This window comes from Morus notabilis, unplaced genomic scaffold, assembly GCF_000414095.1.
Source record: "Morus notabilis unplaced genomic scaffold, ASM41409v2 Scaffold581, whole genome shotgun sequence".
NCBI classification, from domain to species: domain Eukaryota; kingdom Viridiplantae; phylum Streptophyta; class Magnoliopsida; order Rosales; family Moraceae; genus Morus; species Morus notabilis.
The window spans coordinates 156,448-176,379 of record NW_010362557.1 but is presented as its reverse complement, the minus strand read 5'-3'; the positions used below and the strand labels follow the sequence as shown (position 1 = coordinate 176,379).

Sequence of the window (19,932 nt, the reverse complement as noted above, 5' to 3'; positions counted from 1 at the left end):
AGCTTTAAACAGGTTAATAGATACATCTCTCCTTCGTCCCCGATTACAATTCTCCGTTCGAAAGAAATCCCTTTCTCTGCGAGCGAGAGAGCTTGAAACCCTAACTGCAAATTCTTCGATTCTGGTCGGTTCCGTTGGGAGCTGAAGAACGCGAAGATGTCGTCGACGCTTCTGGAAGTGACTCGGTCGGCTCACGAGGAGGTTGAGCGGCTTGAGCGGTCGATCGTGAAGGAGCTCCAGAACAGTCATGCGACGTCCAAGGACAGCTTGTTCCAGAGCCACCGCATCCGCCACATGATCGACACCATCACCGCCACCACCGAAAAACTCGTAAATCTCCTCTTCTTCATCTTTCAATTCTTGAAAACTAGGGAAATAGTTGAACTTTTATACGAAGCACTCATATTCGAACCTCGCCAGGGCATTTATTAGTTAGGATTCCTGAAATTATTTAAGTGCTTGCCTTTTTTTTTTCGAATTTTCTTCCGCTTTCTGCTTAGTATGTAAGAAACGAGGGAACAATTAGTTCTCGAAACCGGTTTTCTAGTGAATTACATTGATATTTTGTGTTAGTACGTTGAAATCTTGTCCTTTGATAATTGAGGAGCCGAATTACTGTGCTGATTTGGTTTAGCAGGCTTATTAGGTTCAGCACTCAAACTTAGAGTTTGATTCCTTGTGTACAAACTAAAACCAAACTGGTTGAATTATGAAAAAAAAAGAGCTAGCTTACATTTCCTGTTTTTTCTCCTTTCAGGTTGAGATTTATGAAGACAAAGATAATGCACGGAAGGATGAGATTGCGGCCCTTGGGGGCCAAACTGTGACGGGCACCAATGTGTTTAGTGCATTTTATGATAGGCTGAAAGAGGTAATGTTTTGTGAGAATGATCTTGTATCTGCATTTTGTTGTTGCTATAATTTTTCAGATTAAGGTTCTTAAACGTGGAAATTCTGCTCAAGCCATTGCTTATATTTTTCATAGTTTTTGGTTCTGTTATTTGGTCCTCTTTCCTTGTTAGTTTAATGATTAAAATAGTGGAGCAATAACAAGGGCGAGTTGTTGCTTTGAAATATATTTTAATGTTTTTGTTTGTGTTTGGGCAGATTCGTGAATACCATAGAAGGCACCCAGCTGCGCGTGTTGTTAATTCCAATGAGGAGTATGAAGCGATGCTGAAGGAGGAGCCAGTAATTGAATTCAGTGGCGAGGTCTCTCTCTCTCTCACAAAATTTGAATTCTGATTTGAACCCACCTTCCAAACAAGCCCAAAATGATTTGCTATCTACTCATTGTATACGTTGCTTTGTTAAATTTAACTTGTTGAAGAGTTATTTTTCCACCTTATAACTGTTATACGTTCTTTTTCAGGAAGCTACTGGAAGATACCTTGACTTGCACGAATTATACAATCAGTATATTAATTCCAAGTTTGGGGAGCCCATCGAGTACTCTGCTTACCTTGATGTTTTTTCACAGCCACATAAAATTCCTTACAAGCTGAAGTTGACTAGGTAGAGTGCATTTTCCATTTGTTTTAGAATGTTTATTATGGCGGTCTGTCTGTTTACGTTTTTGGGTAGTTTAGTGATTTACATGAAATTTGGAATGTTCGTCCTTTCTGTTTTCTGCAGGCAATACAGGGAATACATAGAGAATCTATTGGAGTATCTAATATATTTTTTCCAGCGGACAAAGCCCTTGGAAGATCTGGATAGAATATTCTCAAAGGTTAGTATTTCTGTTTTGCATGAGCAGAATATGGTATTTTCGTTTTGCATGACTGAAATGCACTCTTTAGGCTTTAGTCATCAAATTTGACGTGCATGTAAAATGAAATAGGAATTAACTTTTATAATTTGTGTTTGTACCTCTCTCTCTCTCTCTCTCTCTCTCTCTCTCTCTAAATGTTAGGAATTCAGTAGCTTCGTCAAGTCTGGAATTTTCTTTGAAGATTTTTAAGCTTTGCAATTTTGAGGTGGTTTTGAATTATCGTAATTGGCCATATTTATGAGATGTTTGCGTAAGATTTGTTAGATTGTTGTGTATATGTAGTGAAGGACATATTCTGAAACTGAAATTAGTTTCAACTTCTCTCTGTGCAATATCAATCATGCACTGTCTATTTCATCTTCATCTACCATGTATTCTTATGTGTCAACCATGCAAGATTTCATTCGTGACAATCTTAGATTATGCTCTATTAGGTTTACATTTTAAAGTATGTTACAATGTTCCTGGCGCAGGTTGCAATGGAGTTTGAAGAGCAATGGGCAGATGGTAAGGTAGAAGGATGGGAGCCTGAAGATCAAGGAAATGGGCATGTACCAGATCAGCATACCGTGATTGATCTTGATTTGTATAGCACGGTTGAAGAGTTGGTCGAAGTGGGTCCTGAAAAATTAAAGGAGGTAAAGAAGATTTGTATTTCCATTTTTTTCCCGTAAAGTTATTTTCTAAAAGGAAGCATGTTTTTGTTAAATTTGTATTCAATCTGCATACTTATAGAGATTTAAATTTCAATACATCTTTTTAGCTGTATCTATACTTACTATTTTCCTTGCAAATTTTTGTTTTTACTCTTGTCAGGCATTGGCTGCATTAGGACTAAAAACGGGTGGTACTGTTCAGCAACGTGCGGAGCGGCTTTTCCTCACAAAGGTAATTTCACGCTAGCCTTTCTTTCTTTCTTTCTTAAAACAATGATAAATTGGAAGAAAGTATAGGAAAAACTTTAAGAGTTTGTGTGTATGTTCTCCTTTTGCTCTAGTTCCTCAATGATTGCTTTGGTCAGTACATATTTTTTTCCCCAGCGTATTACTTAGATCCAAATAGAAGAACTTTTAAGAGTTCAAGTGGATGTTGTTTCTGTCTGGTTCTTCAACGGATGCTTAGTCAGTATGTCTTTTGTTTTTTCTTCTTCTGTAGTTTAGATTTGTCGGATGTCCGGATGTCTGAAAATTGCATTTTGACTGGATATAGAATGATGGTTACTTGTTGGTAAGGCCGCAAGAAGATTATAATTTCTGATCGCTTATTATATGACTCTAAAAGCTGAAAAATTATGTTGTTACTAGTGAATATCCTGGTTATTGCACGTTAGGCTTTTGTAAATGTTGTAAATTTACAAATTTGAATCCTTCTTCCAGAAAATCTGTTAATATTGGGAGCAATCCTTTTTCCTGAGTTTGATAAGAGTTTTGTTCAAGGACTTCCTTCCAAATCTTTTGAAGCTTTATCTTAATAGATTAAATAACAGATTCCTTTAAATTCCTTATTCCTTTCATGCAGCATGCACCTCTTGAACAGTTGGATAAGAAACATTTTGCTAAAGGTTCACGTGGTTCAGAACAAAACGGGATTGCTGCAGCTCCACAAGTGAACAATTGGAAAGAAATTGCTCTGACGGAGTCCAAAATAAACAAACTGTGCCAGTCACTTGACGAGGTTAGCATTTGTTGCCCATTTGTCTAACCTTGCATATTATTTGAACATCAGAAGGCGCCACATACAATCCACAACTTTCCATTTTATCATTATTTTATTCTTAGTAGTCCAATATGTTGGTTTTTCTGTGGCATTATGCAGACAATTGCACGAACAAAAGACAACATTGTGAAGAAGCAGGCATTGACGTATGAGGAAATGGAGGCAGAACGTGAGGATGTGAGTGTGAATCTTTGTTTTCATCTTTTCTAACTTTTGCGGAAAAATTAGACAAAGAAATAACAATCACAAATACAACCTGTAGCGTGGCTACTTTGTACACTTAACATGTAAATTGCATTTGTACCTTTGAGTTTGCTTTGGTTCTGATAGTAAATGCTGTTTGACTAACTCTGGCAGGAAGACACACACGCTGAAAGTGAAAGTGATGACGATGATCAGCAGATTTATAATCCCCTCAAATTGCCAATGGGTTGGGACGGGAAGCCTATACCTTATTGGCTTTATAAGCTTCATGGCCTTGGCCAGGTAATATTTTCCTTAACTAAGGGGTTCCCTTCAGACATAATTTCTTTAGAATTAAGTTGATGGTACTAATTTCTATAGTATTCATTTAAGCTCTGATCATGCATTTCCGACTATTTATGCATTCAGGAGTTCAAGTGTGAGATATGTGGAAACTACAGTTACTGGGGCCGCCGGGCTTTTGAGCGGCATTTCAAGGAGTGGCGGCATCAGCATGGGATGCGTTGTCTTGGTATACCCAATACCAAGAACTTCAACGAGATCACATCAATCGAGGTATCCTTTTGAGATCTTTTTGTGGTGGTGAATTTTCTCTTCCAATGTTTGGTAGTTACTTGTTAGATTGAGCCTATAGAATGGCCTTGCTTTGCCTGAAAGATGACGGAGCAATTACCAATTTTTTGTATTGTGCAGGAAGCAAAAGAACTTTGGAAGAGGATACAACAACGACAAGGATACAATAAATGGCGCCCAGATCTTGAAGAAGAATATGAAGATAAAGAGGGTAACATTTACAACAAAAAGACGTACACTGATCTGCAGCGTCAGGGACTGATTTAGGAGAATCGACAGTCCCGAAAAACTTGAATGTGCTTGTTACAGGAACTGATTTTGTAGTTCTTGCATTTGGCGGCAATTTGCATCTCTGTCCCTAGCTCTATGGCACCATCTAAACATCTGTAACAAGTCACTAGGGGAGTTAGGCTATGCTGGAATTTTTGCAGGTTCTATGTGCAACTCTCTTTTCTTGTGAAGAAAAATGAGATTGGTTCACCTTGTAGTCCCAACTGGGGCCTTTCATTTCGTTTAACAAAAAGGAGAAGGCCTTTTGGCTTCATTTAGTTAATCTATCACTAAAATTATACATGTGATATTTGATAAATGTGAATGCCAACTTCTTTCTTTTGATTTTTTTTTTTTCAGACATTAGAAATTATTTTGTTACTTTTCGTCCATGTATCAACTATCAAGTGATGGCATTCAAACTTGTGCCGGTCTAGAGCACAAGACAAATGATTAAAAAAAAAAGTGTGGTGGCATCAACAACTCAGGATTCTCAAGGCACGACATGTCGTGTTAAGAATGCAAAGATAGAAATCAGGACTTTGGAGTAGGGCTGTTCATAAACCCGCAAACCCAACCCACCCCGCCCCAACTCAAGTCGAAAAAAGCAACCCGCAGCATTATTTTTAAATTTTTGGCCCATTATACCTCTGGCCCGAAGTGTTTGGGACGGATTGCGGGTTGAGCCCATAACAACCCGCAATCCCTAACCTAACTCACACAACATACCCCCAAGCTTTCGGCCCAAGCCGAACTGTCCAAGTTCTACCTTAGGCTCGCTAACATTAGGGTTCACAATCTCATTCTTGGTCTCTCCTCCCGTGAACCCCTTCTTCTTGCCTCTTCCTTTTCAGTTTTACCTCTTCTTCCTCTCCCGTGAACCCCCTCATATCTCTCTCCTCATTGCTCAGTCCTCTCGGCCGCCGTCTTGCCCACTTTCTCCGGTGCTCTCTCGCCGGACTGATAAGGATTGTTGTTATTTTCTATTTAATGATGAAGTTTGAATATTATATTGAACTTTAAGTTTTTGATTTTTTGAATGTTGAAACCGACCACCAAACCCACCCCGCACCGCCCCAACCCAACCCGAACATCGTTGGGTTGTGAAATTTTTCTAACATCGTTGGGGCTAAATATGTGCAACCCGCACCCTTTGGGGCGGGGAAAAAAAGTCCTACTCCACACCAACCAAACCCATGAATAGCCCTACAGTTTGGAGTGAGATGCTGTTCTCAAGTCATAATCCATGTCTGACAGCAAGGAATGGTTAAACCTTGTACGACTTATCGTTTTAGGCAACAATGGAACTTTTACCGGCAAGCTTTTTGCTGAGTGAAAAAAAGGGTGATATAAATATTTGGTTTTTATTTTTTAAATTTTTTGAGACAATAAAGATAAAAAATAAAAATAAAAATAATTTTTTAATTTCGTATAAAATGAGAAAATTAAAAGTAATTTTTAATTATTTTTTATTTTTTGTTTCTATATTTTCATCTTTTTAAGTAAAAAGAGACATTAATATATTTTTTTATATTAAAAATAATTTTTTAATAAAATTTTTAAAAATAAATTTTAATTAAGATTAAAAATATTTTTATTTTTATTTTTATATAAAAAATAAAATTATTTTAAAACAATTTAAAGCACTATGTTATTTACTTCAAATATAGGCGTGAAATATGCTTAATAATGCATTTTTCCTATCTTAAAACAGTTTTTTTCCAAGGCAATGCAAACTGAAACCATTCGACAACAACCCACCAAATGGACGATCCTTCACGACCATCGTCGTCCTCTTCGTCCAGAAACGACACCAAAATGGTGAAAACGACAGGCTTCTCTTTGCTAACCGACGACCTTCTCCACAATATTCTGGCGAGGCTTCCGGCGCCGTCGTTCGCGTCCGCGGCTTGCGTGAGCAAGTCGTGGAATCGAGTCTCTTCTCAGGTCCTCTCTCGCCCCAAGCTCGCCTCCGCCCTCTCTCTCGATCCTTCTCCTCAGGTAGAACAAGCGTCCTTATTTTCAACTTCAATCGTGTTTGTTTCCCGAGAAAACAGGAAAAAAAGTTGAGAAATTTGATAATTTGCTGTGAAATTGTGATCTTGATAGGTTGCCGTGAGAGAGGTTATCGATAAGGTCCTGACGGATCCAATACGCCCTGATTTCGCCATTGCCAGTGTTGGAAGTGGATTTCGCTTGTATGACATTTTCAAGCTTGTAAGTAATTTTTTTTTTCCTTTCTTTTTTCTTTTTCCATTTCGAAGAAAAAGATGAAAAAATTTTTGAGTGATTTTCGTTTCTCTTTATCAGATATCGAAGAAATTGGGGACTAAAACGCCGATAATTATATCAACTGCTAATGGAATAATTGGAAGAGATGCTCTTACTGACGAGCTTAAAGAGGTTTCTTTTGTTGATTTTGCTTGTTGTCCTAGTAAATTTGTAAATTTTGGAGTAAAAATGAAGCCAAAGATTGATAATTTACTTCTTTTTATTGGAAACAAAAATTTTGCTAGGTCAAGTGGACTAGTTTTAGTGGAGATCTAAGTGATGATGATGGGTCAATAACTTCAGAAGATGAGAATTTTGGCATCGTTTTGACCGTTGGGTTTGTGCCAGGACTAAAAGTTGATGTTATTCCATTGTTACGATCCACAAAGGTTTATATACATATAGATATATATGCATATATTATGTGTGTGTTTATCTTGAGATCATATGATAATTACTTTGTTTATGTGTTTAGGTTGACGTGTTAAGGAATGCTGACACTAGTGAAATCTTTTATGTTGCCCAGGAGCCTCGAGATGCATTAGTTGAGAAGTTTGTAATGGACATAAGGGATTACACTGACTCTGTTTCGGGTTGTAAATCCCCGGTTGGGATTATACTCTTTGGGGTGAGTTGGTTTTTTGTTTGTTTGTTTAGTTTAGTCTCTACTTATTGTCAGCACGTTCATCCTTGATTGTGTTTCTAAGTTCTCACATCATAGATGGCACAGGAAGGGCTTGTTAACATGAAACCAATTCTTAACATTTTGGGTGAGTTTCCTTTCATTGCAATTGTCGTCCTTTAATTTTGTTTGCCAAAAGCTCACCTTTTAAATTTGTTCTTCAGTGAGATTTGGATTTATTACCTAAGAATATGATTATGATCATGTGTTGTTAGAAATTTCTTTGTTAAAGTACATGATTAGTTTTTGTTAATTACATCTCAATACTTCAGATTATGCTATGCCTGAGGAGACAGTTATTGTGGGTGATGAGAGAGGTCGGTTTTTGTATAAGACTGCGAATAAGTCAAGAAATTTCTGTGGAAGTGCAAAATTCTTTACTGACGCTGTTGCTCTTACATTTGCAAGGGATAGAAACAACACTCATGGTACTTTTCTTCTCAAACTAGTTATATACTTATATGAGCTACTATTGATTAATTGTTTGTTGTTTAAGTAATCCTGACTTGCATAGTCTGGTTTGCTGTAAATGAATAGGCATTGGTAATATTCGATTCCATGTTGCATTGTCAAATGGAGTATCAGCAATTGGTCCGACATACAGGGCAGCATCTGTTAGAGTGAATTGTTCTGATCATTCTACGTGGCTCACTGCTAAAATAGAAGGACAACGGGCTATTCTTGATGGTCAACGTATTATGAATGATATCAATGTCGCGGTACGTTAGTGTGATAAGTTTGTAGACTGGCAATTATTATTTGTCTCTCCCTTTCAGATCTATTCCTGAATTTCAAGGCACCTGGAGATAGTAATTTTGAGCTGATATTGTCTTTTTATTCTATGAGTGACAGTTAGAAGATCATGTCGATTCTTCTGATTTGTACATTGGAGTTACAAAAAGGCAAAATTGCTCCATTGGATCAGAGAGGCCTAGATCAATAACTTCCTTGTCATTCTATGGAGTTGTTGGGTAATATATGGAATTGGAACTCTTTTTAATCATTATTATTTCTAGGGATTTTTTTATTCTTATATTGGTTGCTTTATCCACATATGTTTTTGCAAATTTATTCCCAAGTAACTCAGTAATTTACTGGGGTCATAATGGTTTTAAATAGCTACATGGAGCTTCTTCTTTTTGACAGAAAATGATGTGGGAGCTGACTATTGGATAAATTTCCAACTCTTTAAGTTGTATTTTATGTGTGAACTTGCTGCCATTGGAATTGACCAGTAAAAATGTGATGAAATTCTATAGTTTTGATACTTACCTAGAAAGCCTAGGGGGTAACTCTAAGCGCAATCAAGTCTTGGTAGAAATGAAATGACATTTTGGTAGAGCTCCATGGAATTACATTACTCAAGGCACTGATCTAAAGTTAACTTACATCTCTGGACCAAGCTGAAATAACTACTCTTTCTGAATAATTGATTTTAATATTTAGCTTTTTCCCTAGAAATAAGTTTCCTTCCTTAAGCATCAGTCTGAATCGAATAATATATCAGTTCTTTGTTGAATTATTTTGTTCCAAATCTGACACGAGACTTGTGCTACAGGGGAGATGATGAATATCTTTATGTAAATGGCCTTGGCATCAGAACTGGCGATCGCTTTCAATTCTACCGTTCAGATCCTGATACTGCATTGAACTCAATTGGTCGTGTTTCTTTGGACCTCAAAAACTTTAAGTTCAATGAAAGTAGGAAGAACATCAGTCATGAAGTTTTTGGAGGTTTCATCTTCTCGTGTTATGGCCGTGGTGACACATTCTTCACGCGAGAGGATGTCGATAGTTCCCCATTTGTGAAGAACTTTCCTGGGGTCCCATTTGCAGGAATATTTTGTGGAGGGGAAATTGGGCGTAGCTCTTCAAGTTTGACAGAGGAAGGTCACAAGGAAAATGTTCCCAGCTGCTGTCTGCATGTCTATAGCACTGTTTATCTAGTGATGTCATATACTTCACCACCACTTGGGTATTAGATTTGCTCACGCTCTCTAAGATGAATGGGACGTCCTCTTTTGCTTCTCATTCTCCCATGGCGGGTTTTGAGTTGCTTTGAAGATGCCAAGGACTCCGTTGCCTTTGTCTTCCATTTCCGCATAGAAGAAGACGGACCGAGGATACGCCAGGTCAAAGTAGCGCTAGCCCTTGGCTGAACCTTTTGTATTGGATGTTTCTGAATTGAATGTACTGCTTAGACATGATGTTTAGAATTTGAACATATGTACAATAAGTATATATGTAGAATTTAGAATATCTAATAAACTTGGTTGCTGTTATTCAACTCTGACCTGTTTGTAAGGTTTCCAGGGCAAAACCGTTAAAGAGGTTCGTGTAGCATATATGAAAAGATTGTGTTTAAGAATGTGAAATGAATGTTCATTTCACCCTTTTTTTTTGGTTCCTGGCGGTAGTGTGCGTGCATGACTCAGGCTCTAATTTCACGTCACCGTTGAAAGAAGAAAGAAAGGTGGTGATTAACCGATTGGTAAGATTGAAAACGTTTTTATTTTCATTTTCATACAAAAAATAAAATTATTTTAGAATGAGTTCTAAACGCACTCAAAAAGTCTGAAGCATAGACTAGGTGTCGTTTATCATTAGACGACATAAAGAGTAATTACAAAACAACGCGTGTTCACTTGAACGATAGTAAAACGGACGTAGTTTAGTTCACGAAGAAAATGAACATGTTTTCAGCCAAAACAACTATTTATTTATTTATTTTCTTTGATATATCTAAAACAACTACTTATTTCCCTTAACATTTGTACTTCTCGTTTTCTTCCAACATATACACGTTTTAATTTAATTGCACGAAAGATTTCCTTCGCTGTATCGTCATTTATTTTGAGGACAGTGTGAACTTTGGAGTTTTCAATATTTCCTTTGGACAATTCACCCCGATCTCTCAAATCTAGGAGAATCAGAAGATGTAAAAAGAGCAAGTTCGTCAGTGGAACACTAGTGCTCACTGTTTTTCATTTCCTAGTTCATAAAACAATTACTTACAGATGACAATTGAAACATCGAAATTAATACACAAGGCCACTATCATCTCAAGTTTACAGCATCACAAGATCTTGTGAATAGAAGTGCAGAACCATTCACTCCCCTCAGGACTAGCAGCCTGGAATCTACATACGTCCCGCAAACGAGCTTTGTCAAATCAAACATTTCAGGAGGTACTTGAACTCGAACTTCCTGAACTACATTTCCTGCGACGCTGACGTCTTTATTCAGCGGATCACCGAGGTTCAGTGTCACCTCAATGTCACTTGAACCAAGCTTGGCAACCGGAAGGCTCATCGGAAACTCCTCAAACGGAATAACTTTCCTCCACTTCTTGCCGGCGAGTTTCTGAGCTAAAGAATCATGGGTGTTTGGACTCCATGGGAACTGTCCTGTAGTTTTTTCTTCTTTGAGATAGAGGCGTCTGCCTGCTGTTAATCTAAATGATGAGTTCACTTGCATTTTCCCATTTACACCAGTCTTGTCATGCGGCCAATTCTGGCCAAGCATGACTCTGAAGTCAACGTCGGAGGCAAATGAAAGAGCAGTGTTCAACTTCGATGATCTAGATATCGTTAGGTGCACATCGCCAACGAGAACTCGCGTAGGTGGTTGCCGAAGGGTCAGGCCTATGTGCCTCCCAGTGCAGTATAATAAACGCCACTTTCCTGGCAGGAACTCCAGCCAATTCTGCAAAATTGAAACGTGATTTTAAAAAATTGGAATATTCACTTGTCCATACAAATGGACATGGCAACCGGTTACATAATTGTGTAAACAACTAGCATGTTTTTGTCGTTGTCTGGAAGTCAAAAACCTGAATGCAAAACTTCCAACTATGCATTCTGATGGATATAGTTAAAAAGAATAAAGCAGGAGAGTTGTGGGAAATGCAACTAAGTTGTTACCTTTGGCCTTGAATGAGAATTGAGCATCTCCATTAGTTCAATAAAATGCGCTAGTCTTCTACGCTGTAGAATGAAAAAAGGCACAAAGTTAGTGCATCTACCATACCTTCATCCCTATGCAGTCTCGTTAGATGATCAGAAATAACAAAGTTACCAGAAATATAAAATAGAGCATAATTATACATGAAAGTAAGCGTAACACAGGAAGCAAATAAGAAGAACGTTATTTGCATATAAAGCGAAAAACTAAACCACAGTTTTACTTGGTATAAGTTGGTGTATGGTAGTTCCCTGGTAGGATATGATGAGGGACAAATGTATTAAATTGTAAAACAGAAAAATGACGGCACAAGTCTAGATCTAGAAAAGTAAAGATCTGACATACCTGAGGCTGGCCATAGATGTACTCCTCAGAAATTCGAACTGCAGTTGAACCAAGACCCCACCTGATGATATCCATGGATGGGACAACCTTCCATCTAGGTCCACACAGAAATGGGTGTCTAAGAGCATCTAAGCAACTGTGAAGCATTCACTAAGAAATTATAATTGGAATTAATTTTAGCATATCATATGCAACTTGCATATATATTAAAGAGCGTTTATAATAAAAACAGAAAAACACATATCATTCAATTTCCAAGAATATACAGTCAAGATTATTTATTTATTTATTTTTTTTTCTCACAAGATCTCTCATGGACCCCTCTCTTCTAGGTGCCTAAGGGCACTGTTACCAAGTGGACCGACTACATGACAAATGCACGCCTGACGACTAACAAGAGATGAATAGTCCTTAATTTTTAGTTCTTTGACTTGCAAAGGAGACCGGAAATATGCAAGTGGATATTATCGATGTCTATATATGAACAAGAGCGCACCTTATTCTTTTAGAAGGCTTAGTTGCAAGCAACAAGGATAGAAGGTTCCAACCTGCACCCCAGTTCCTATCAAGTATCTGCAAGACATAAAATGAATAAAAACATTCATATAAATAAGGCAAGGAGCATTGGAAGTAGAGTAACTGTTCATTAAGCACATCTTCTTACTTGGAGTCCAGCATTTCTGAAAGTGGAATTCTTGTTGAGAATTTGCAATAGAAATTCCCGTAGGCATGACGGATCATTTCCCTGCAGTTGTACATCAACAAATGTTGGTATTGCAATCATTTCCCTTCTACCAAGCAAAAGATCAATATCTTAAGCATAGTGCATAATGAAATACATATTCCTGGATCCAACGAGCTTTTGCATTGAGGAGCAAAGACTCATAGTTACAAGAAAACTGGGAAAGTCATATACCTTAGTGAGGAATGACTTGAACTTTGTGAAGACTGAAGGATCCATCAGTTCCCGCATCACCATTTTTGCCATCATGAATCCAACACATCTTCACAACAAGCATGAAACAGGGAAAACAAAAATCAAGAAAATCTTCTAGAGATGTTCGACTGAAACCTATGTTGCTTCTCGGATCACATACCGCATGTCAAAAGCAATCATCATTTCTCGCCTCCTTATGTTGTTGTCCAGAGTACTGGCGTTTGAACCATCCTCATAAAAGTCAGCAGCATTTCCTAGGATTCCTACCTGAAAAAGAACAATCTGCACTGATAAAGCAGGCCGAAAGAGAAGGCATAGGATGTGAAGGAAAAAGAAGATCACGTTGTCAAATCAATTATTTTAAGGAGTCAGGATTTGTGCATCTCTCGATATAGCATGCAGCATGGTAATAAAGATGATTGACCTTGGATGCCAATATGTCAACAAAAATAATACTAGCATATGCATCAGCTCTTTCCCATTCGATTAATGATTAAAGCACTGTGCCCTTGTCCGATGTGCAACACTTGGAGGAAGTGGAGTTCATTGAGGGCGTCCAGTGGGTTTCCTCAAGGTTCTACCTTCATGGCTGTCAAGTAACATTTGTTTGTAGATTGCAGTTCTCTTAAATCTTTTCTACAGTAGGCCTCTGTACAATTCATGTTTCCTTAGGCAGCACCCACTTTGGTGCCTTCTGATAAAAAGCTTTAACAAAGATATAATTTGAAAGAGTTTCAAAAAGGTACTAGTGCAGCTGGAGCTACAATGGATGTTGGTACTTTACATACTAAAAGAAGAAACAAAGACATTAAAAAAGTCCAGCCTTCAATTACACACTAAATATCTGGTGCGTACTTTAATATGTCTATCCACTGGGCTTATGTGCACATTCTCCAGCCTCAATTCCGTATGGGCAAGCCCATGGCTGTGCAAGTAATTCACCTGAAGGAATACAACGAAGGCAACATTTTAAAATCCATCATCAATATCCCATGAATCTGTCACCAGAAAATGAGAAACATACCCCAATCAATAGATCTCTCATCAATATCCTAATAAGCCTCAATTGCCGAGAAACTGCAGGTCCTCCAACTGTGTCATCTCCTACCCTCCTAACAGATTCCTCGTCCAAAGCAAGAGTAGCTTCCAAAGTTGGAAGCCAATCCGATTGCTCAAGCCAATGTCTTAAAGAAAAACTTCCATGATACTGCAATGGTTATGAAAGCAAATACAGTCTCAGCTTTGTATATAATAGATTTTCTATTAGAATTCATCTCCGGTTGTGACTAATGAACGATACAAAATCCATAAAATCACTGATTGGAAGACCAAGCAAAATGAGTTAAGTCGGTGTCGCTTATGCATAAAAAAACAATAGTGGCAAAATCTATCTGACACAGTAAAGAACTTACCCCGTGGACTAGGGTAAATGAGACACGACCACTACTTGTAGCTGAAGAGATGTAACCATGAACTTGCATTGAATATGAATGGTACATAAGTCTACGACGAACTAACTTCTTCAAAACCTACAGACAAAAGCAATGAATAGTTATGCCCAAATTTAACCTAAATATGCCAAAATAAAGTTTGATTACAAGCTCTACTGACCTCTATTGCACGCTTACCCCTACGCTGAGCTTGAGCACTCATAAGCCGTCGAAGCACAACTCTTGAGTTATACAACAGACTGCAATTCCATATGACCATGTGTTAACCTCAAGCTCATAGTGAATATCATTATCAACATATCATTGTAAAAATGGTGATGAACTGACCTACTAGTATCCTTCACCATGGCTTCAAAAATTACTTCATCGGCCTACAACAAAGCTAAAATCAATCAACTCCTGTGCATTCAGTTCACATGATTACCCTTTACAATAGATCATAAAGGTACTAGTTTCCTTGTACCCGTCCACCAAGGCCGATGCTGACACTGTCGAGAATCTTAAAATCGGAAATCTTGAACCGCACAACGTGTCCTGATTCTTCCTCCGTAGAAACTGATAAGGCACTTTGAGCACTTCCCTCTGATTCCAAAGGAGCAATCACGTCATTTCTTGACAATGAACACTTCACTCCCGTGCATTTTCTGAGAGCTGAATTGGAATATCTGCCAATGAGCTGCATCGGACTAGGCCTAGAGAGTCTTGTCGACAAATTTAGACTACCACAATAAGCAAATTCAGCGCTCTCCAGACTTGGGCTCACACCAAATCTCGATAACGCCATTGATCAAAGCTCTGAACAATAAGCAACAAAAAGGGACGTCTTAAATATCAGCAACTTCTCCATTAAAATCCATTGATTAAAAAAACAAAATGATAATTTTAGACGCAAAAATAACTGAAAAACTTTGGTTTGTTCTATTGCTCACTAACTGCTCATGTAGTATTTGTTCCTTATTTCCTTTCCTCAACCTCGTCGTTAACAAACAGAACATCAAACTTAACGTTCTAACCTTTTGAACTCAACTTCTTTCCAAAAGAAGCGAATTTCGCATTAATTATGATTCCAGCAATCGAAACAAAATTAACAAAACTAATAAAGCACGAAAAATTCCGCAGAAGAAAACGAAAAACCTGAACTATCCAAAACTTTCGGAGAAATTAATCCAACAACTTGATCATAATTACAAACGCTTCCTCAAATTTCCCGACAATTTTCTCGGCAACCAAACAGTTAACTAGAGAATCGAGAAGAAAATCTAAACTTACCAGAAACGTCGAGAAGAAAGACGGAAGAGTGAAACTGAGGAACAGAGAAATGGAGGTGCGAGTATTTATAGGAGCGGAGGGAAGAGGATGCGTGTGAGCTTTGCGTGGAAGAAAGCGGTGAAAACGTTTCGCCATGGGCTCGTCGCACGTCCACGTCCGCCTTCTCAAATATCTCTCCGAAATCCTAATCATATTTTTTGTGGGCCCGCTGCCACGTGGCGTTCACAGGACGAGCCCCATACGTTAATAAAACTCGTGCTGTTGATCACGATTGGACGGTAATCTCTGTCGTGGGCCGCTAAAAACCAGTTGGTTGTCGGAAAGCTGAAAATGTTCAGCCCAAGCCCAAACCAACGCTGGGTTAACCATGGAGGCCCAGTTTTGTGGTCCAATGGAAAATAAAACCACGTGTAACGACCAGAGCCACTTAGACGGACCCCACATGATGAACGAATCTGATTATTGGGTCCGATCCATTTCAAATGGTCTCCGAAGCACCTGAGTTCTAAACTTCCCTAATCCACCGTCGTTTTGAACCGCTATCGGTGACGTGTCACGTTGTAATTGCTCTTCAACAACGTGATTACCTCATCAACCTCGTAATTAATCGTGAATCTCCGGGGGCAATGTCGTCACATTGAAACAATTTTTGTCCCTCGAACTTAAGTCATCGCCGAGTCTGATTTAATTCTCCGATAAAGGGCAAAAAATAGGTCTTTGTTCCTCCGCTTCCACTCTCTCTCTCTAGCTTTCTCTCTCATCAGACATTTTTATGGTATTCCACATTTATCCTCACCACACCACAAATCTGAATTTCGTTTTCCCCCATAACAACCAACCTCCATTGTCGATCCCAACTTCTCTTGCCGCCCTTTAATCTCCGGCGATCCGTTTTCCTCTGTTCCGACCGCCGGCCGCCGCGTCACTCCGGTTTGTTTTTCTCCGCCGTCGGTCGCTCCGTAGCTAGGGTTTTGAAATTAGGGTTTCATTTTCAGATTCGACCGCTAAGCATCCCTCCGCGTTCGAATTAGGGTTTCCTATTTTGGATTTGGCGGCTCAATTCCCGTTTGAATATTTCAAATTCGGGCGTTTGATTTTGAAATTTGGGATTCGAGGTTGAGCGCTTCTCAGTGATGCCTAGGAGTTCGAGGCACAAGTCTAGCAAGCATAGTTCGAAGGAGGCAAAGGAGTACTCGGATTCGGAGAAGGATTCGGGCGTGAAGGATCGGAAGGGGAAAGAGGAGAGTAGCGGGGTTAGGGTTTCGAAGGATTCGAACTCGAGTGAGAAGCAGAAGATTGATTCGAAGGATGGGAAGGACCTGTATGGCGGTTCGGGAAATGGGGATAATTCGGAGGACTACAGTTCGTCGAAGCGGCGCAAGGAGAGGATGGATGACAGAGCGAGCGATAGGTGGAATGGCGGCGACGATGATCACCGAGGCGGCGGCGAGGGTTCAAAGAAGTCATTGAAGGCCTCAGGGGATTCGAAGAGTAAGAGGAGGGATGAAAGTATGGGAATGTATGAAGAGGCCGAGGTGGTGAAGAAGAGTAGTAGCAGTGGGAAGGGTGAGGGGAGGCATAGGGATAGGGATTCTAGTCGGAAGGAGGGTAGGGATGGTGGGGTGGAGAGAGACAGAGATAAAGAGAAGGACAGGGAAAGGAAAAGTAAGGAGGGGCGAAGCGAGAGATTGGTTGTTGGTGATGAACATCGTTCGGTGGGGAAGCAAGTCGTCGAAAATTCTGGTAAGGTAACTAACTGAATGGTTTATCGGTTTTCTGCAGTTCATACCACGTCTTAAACTTGTCAGTTTTGGGACTCTTAATTTACTAATATTAGTTAATTTTACGGTCTAACGAGCGTTAAGCAGGGTCATCTTTATCGTACTTTGTATTGTATCTGGCATGGCGTCTAGAATAGATTAGTGTAGTGGGAAAATAATATGAGGATTTTTTTCTTTCCTGGAAGGACGGATTTTGTTTTCAAATCTGCTAGCTTTTTTTCATTCATTTTGTTTTTTCTTCGGTTCTTCTTGTTCTGTATTTGTATTTTTCTCGAATATTGTTAATTTATTCTAATTTGCTCTGTTGGTGTTTGGTTGATCTCTTTGTGATAAAAGTATCCTTCAAAATTTGGACATCAACTGGTCGCAATTTTATTTGAATTTCTAACTAAGAAGGGTCTCTATTGTTTGTTTTATCTGATCAATATACAGTAAATGCTAGTTTGCAATTTTCCGTGGTCGTAAAAGGAGATATTTGAAGAATAGGTGGTTTGGAAAAAGATTTAGATGTTCCAATCTGACTTAAGCTAAACTTTATGGTCTTAGCCTTTCTTCGTGTGAATTTAAACATCAGTTCTAGATTTCCCTTAGGTTATAATTTCTTATTGAAGAGGAATGGGGTCAAATTGGAAATCGCAAATAGAGATTCAGATTCTCTAGTTTCATAGTTTGGGTGGGGTAGAGCTGAAGATTAAAAGTTCTTATTGATCGCTGCTTGGAAACCTCAAAGAGTCCTGCCTATTTAAATAATTGCTAAATCTCAAGTTATTTATTTTATTGGAATATGTCAGATTCCGTAGAATGGCAGAAGCAGTATTGCCTTATTCTTTTTTGGACATAAATTTTAGCCTAGATAATTACATATCTGTTTCTCTCTGAAATGTTGGTTTTGCAATTGTGCCTTAGCTGTTGTTTGAGGAAATTGGGCAGGGGGAAAACGTAATTTGCACTTTCCAGTTGTTACAGGAAAGTGAGAAAGGGTGGAGCATATAGGGAAAGGGGGTGTGTTGGGGGGGATCTACTGGTGTCTGGTGGTTTAGATAGGTTCCACTGTTTCGTCTAAGTCAAGTTGTTAATTTTTTTTTTCTTTTTTTTAATAATAATTAATAACTTAGGTCTCATTTCACACAGATGTCATAAATAGGTGCACATTTCTCACAGAATCTTTCAGTTAATCGAATCATTTTGAATTTCTTTTTGTTGATGATGAATTATTATGGATAGTGAATTGGTCTGTGTTACCCAATATCATACGTTTAGTTTTTGGAAACTACATTTTTCTCTATATTTTTTGCTTTTAAAAAGTGGTCAGAGAAAAGTAGGCACGGCCTTTCTTGTATAAAAAAATAAATAAAGAAAGAAAAGAAAGAGAAAACTATTATGATTTTGATGAGTTAATGCTTACTGTTTGAAAGTGATAATCAGTTCCATTGTGCCCTAAATTCTTTAGCATGTTCAACAAGCGGAATTAGTTTTTGGTAGATGCCATATTCGAACCACTCAATTATTCTGGTAGAGAAGAATTTAAAAAAAAAGGCGAGTTGAATAGCTAAGGTTCATGTGGTAAGTGATGACTTTAAACATCTCAATTCAACTATAGAGTGAAAGGGGACTGCTTTCTGTGGATTTAATAAGTAATTTATGGTCTAAAGCTGTAGTGCCTACTGCATACTTTGCAGTAGAAAGTTGAAAACAAATTTTCTGTCGAGGCATCTTGTGCAAGAATTTAACAGTGAGTTGTCACAAGGGCTGTCCTTTTTGGTCATTTCATAGACAGATAATAAAAATATTGTTTTCATAGCAGATCCACTTTGTTCTTGTGCATCATCAAATGTACGCCTATTAATATTAGTCGACTACCTCAGGTGTAACACACCTTTTTCTTACCATATTTGACGTGGAGAGATTTTATTGCCAGGAAAATTCATGCTATCAATACTCTAGAAACACTATTGGGTATGGCTATTAGTCTAACTAATGAAGAGCGCCATGTTGGATTTGAGTGCTGATATGGCATGTCCATATGGAGAATTTTTGTTGGAATGACTATATACTTCCCTTTTACATCTCTTTAAACCCTAATATAAATTAGGGCTAGATATTATTTTACCATTTACATTTGTATTCCTTTGAGAAATGTGGGTTTTAGCTGCGTTTCCCCAAATTTCTTCTGGAACAAGGGGCTATTAGCTCTTCAATTGTGGTGCTCATGATAGTCTTTTCAATTTTTGACAAGGTCATTTATCGTTCCGCCACTAGGGGCTTGGGAGGGAAGGTTTCATTTATGACACCATCTATGGTCCTATTTAAAGATTCTGCTTTATGATTGTTGAGTTATTATTGTTATCGTTTCCTTCTGTCCTAATCCTAAGTAGTTATATGGTTTTTTTAATCAATTTCTTTTTGTTCTACTTTTTGTATGCGATTGTTAGGTTTGTTGTTTTTTTTTGGCTTTGTTGCTGTGGATTCTATCTGTGTGATTTTACTGCCATGTTGCACTCGTGTATCATTATCACTATATTTGTATTTGTTCTTTTTCTACAAATCTGAACTATACATTTTTTTGTCCATGTTGATTTCACTATTCTGTACTTGTGATTTTGCTGCCACTGTATTTTCCATATTGTTTTCCTTGATTTTACATTAACAGAATATTAATGTCCCCCCCCCCCCCCAAAAAAAAAAAAAACCAAAAA

The 19,932-nt window shown here is 38.3% G+C and overlaps 4 protein-coding genes across 8 annotated transcripts in view; 3 read left to right on the top strand and 1 right to left on the bottom strand.

The window, feature by feature from the left end:
* Window positions 1-52: 52 nt before the first annotated feature.
* LOC21390248 (splicing factor SF3a60 homolog) lies at window positions 53-4,893 on the top strand. The gene is made up of 12 exons (XM_010102466.2): window positions 53-330; window positions 758-871; window positions 1,108-1,212; window positions 1,373-1,515; window positions 1,636-1,732; window positions 2,248-2,412; window positions 2,591-2,662; window positions 3,293-3,448; window positions 3,590-3,667; window positions 3,848-3,976; window positions 4,103-4,249; window positions 4,388-4,893. The coding sequence occupies exons 1-12, from the start codon at window positions 157-159 to the stop codon at window positions 4,532-4,534; spliced, it is 1,527 nt and encodes a 508-aa protein (XP_010100768.1). The 5' UTR covers window positions 53-156; the 3' UTR covers window positions 4,535-4,893.
* Window positions 4,894-6,247: 1,354 nt separating this feature from the next.
* On the top strand, window positions 6,248-9,858 carry LOC21390247 (F-box/LRR-repeat protein At5g63520). 4 transcript variants are annotated; one of them, XM_024168412.1, is made up of 10 exons: window positions 6,248-6,538; window positions 6,647-6,754; window positions 6,848-6,940; window positions 7,054-7,197; window positions 7,335-7,436; window positions 7,539-7,578; window positions 7,763-7,918; window positions 8,028-8,209; window positions 8,343-8,461; window positions 9,049-9,858. In XM_024168412.1, the coding sequence occupies exons 1-10, from the start codon at window positions 6,302-6,304 to the stop codon at window positions 9,470-9,472; spliced, it is 1,605 nt and encodes a 534-aa protein (XP_024024180.1). In that variant the 5' UTR covers window positions 6,248-6,301; the 3' UTR covers window positions 9,473-9,858. The 4 variants fall into 4 exon arrangements, with proteins under 4 accessions (XP_024024180.1, XP_024024179.1, XP_024024178.1 ...); XM_024168411.1 differs by having other exon boundaries at window positions 7,530-7,578; XM_024168410.1 differs by having other exon boundaries at window positions 7,284-7,436.
* A 569-nt stretch (window positions 9,859-10,427) lies between these two features.
* Window positions 10,428-15,567, bottom strand: LOC21390245 (probable plastid-lipid-associated protein 14, chloroplastic). Of its 2 annotated transcripts, XM_010102463.2 has the most exons (14): window positions 15,456-15,567; window positions 14,650-14,981; window positions 14,514-14,557; window positions 14,347-14,425; window positions 14,148-14,264; window positions 13,760-13,942; window positions 13,591-13,677; window positions 12,896-13,002; window positions 12,715-12,802; window positions 12,463-12,543; window positions 12,295-12,371; window positions 11,799-11,934; window positions 11,414-11,476; window positions 10,428-11,195 (listed from the first exon to the last, which is right to left on the bottom strand). In XM_010102463.2, exons 2-14 carry the CDS (start codon window positions 14,968-14,970, stop codon window positions 10,548-10,550), a joined length of 2,031 nt encoding a protein of 676 aa, XP_010100765.1. In that variant the 5' UTR covers window positions 14,971-14,981; window positions 15,456-15,567; the 3' UTR covers window positions 10,428-10,547. The 2 variants fall into 2 exon arrangements, with proteins under 2 accessions (XP_010100765.1, XP_024024177.1); XM_024168409.1 differs by lacking the exon at window positions 15,456-15,567 and having other exon boundaries at window positions 14,514-14,568; window positions 14,650-14,697.
* Window positions 15,568-16,165: 598 nt separating this feature from the next.
* The window catches only part of LOC21390244 (uncharacterized protein DDB_G0287625), a 9,108-nt gene continuing 5,341 nt past the window's right edge, over window positions 16,166-19,932 (top strand). The window contains exon 1 of the mRNA XM_010102462.2: window positions 16,166-17,198. Within this exon, the coding sequence (XP_010100764.1) occupies window positions 16,589-17,198 (610 nt within the window). The 5' untranslated portion in view covers window positions 16,166-16,588. The remainder of the gene's footprint in view (window positions 17,199-19,932) is intronic.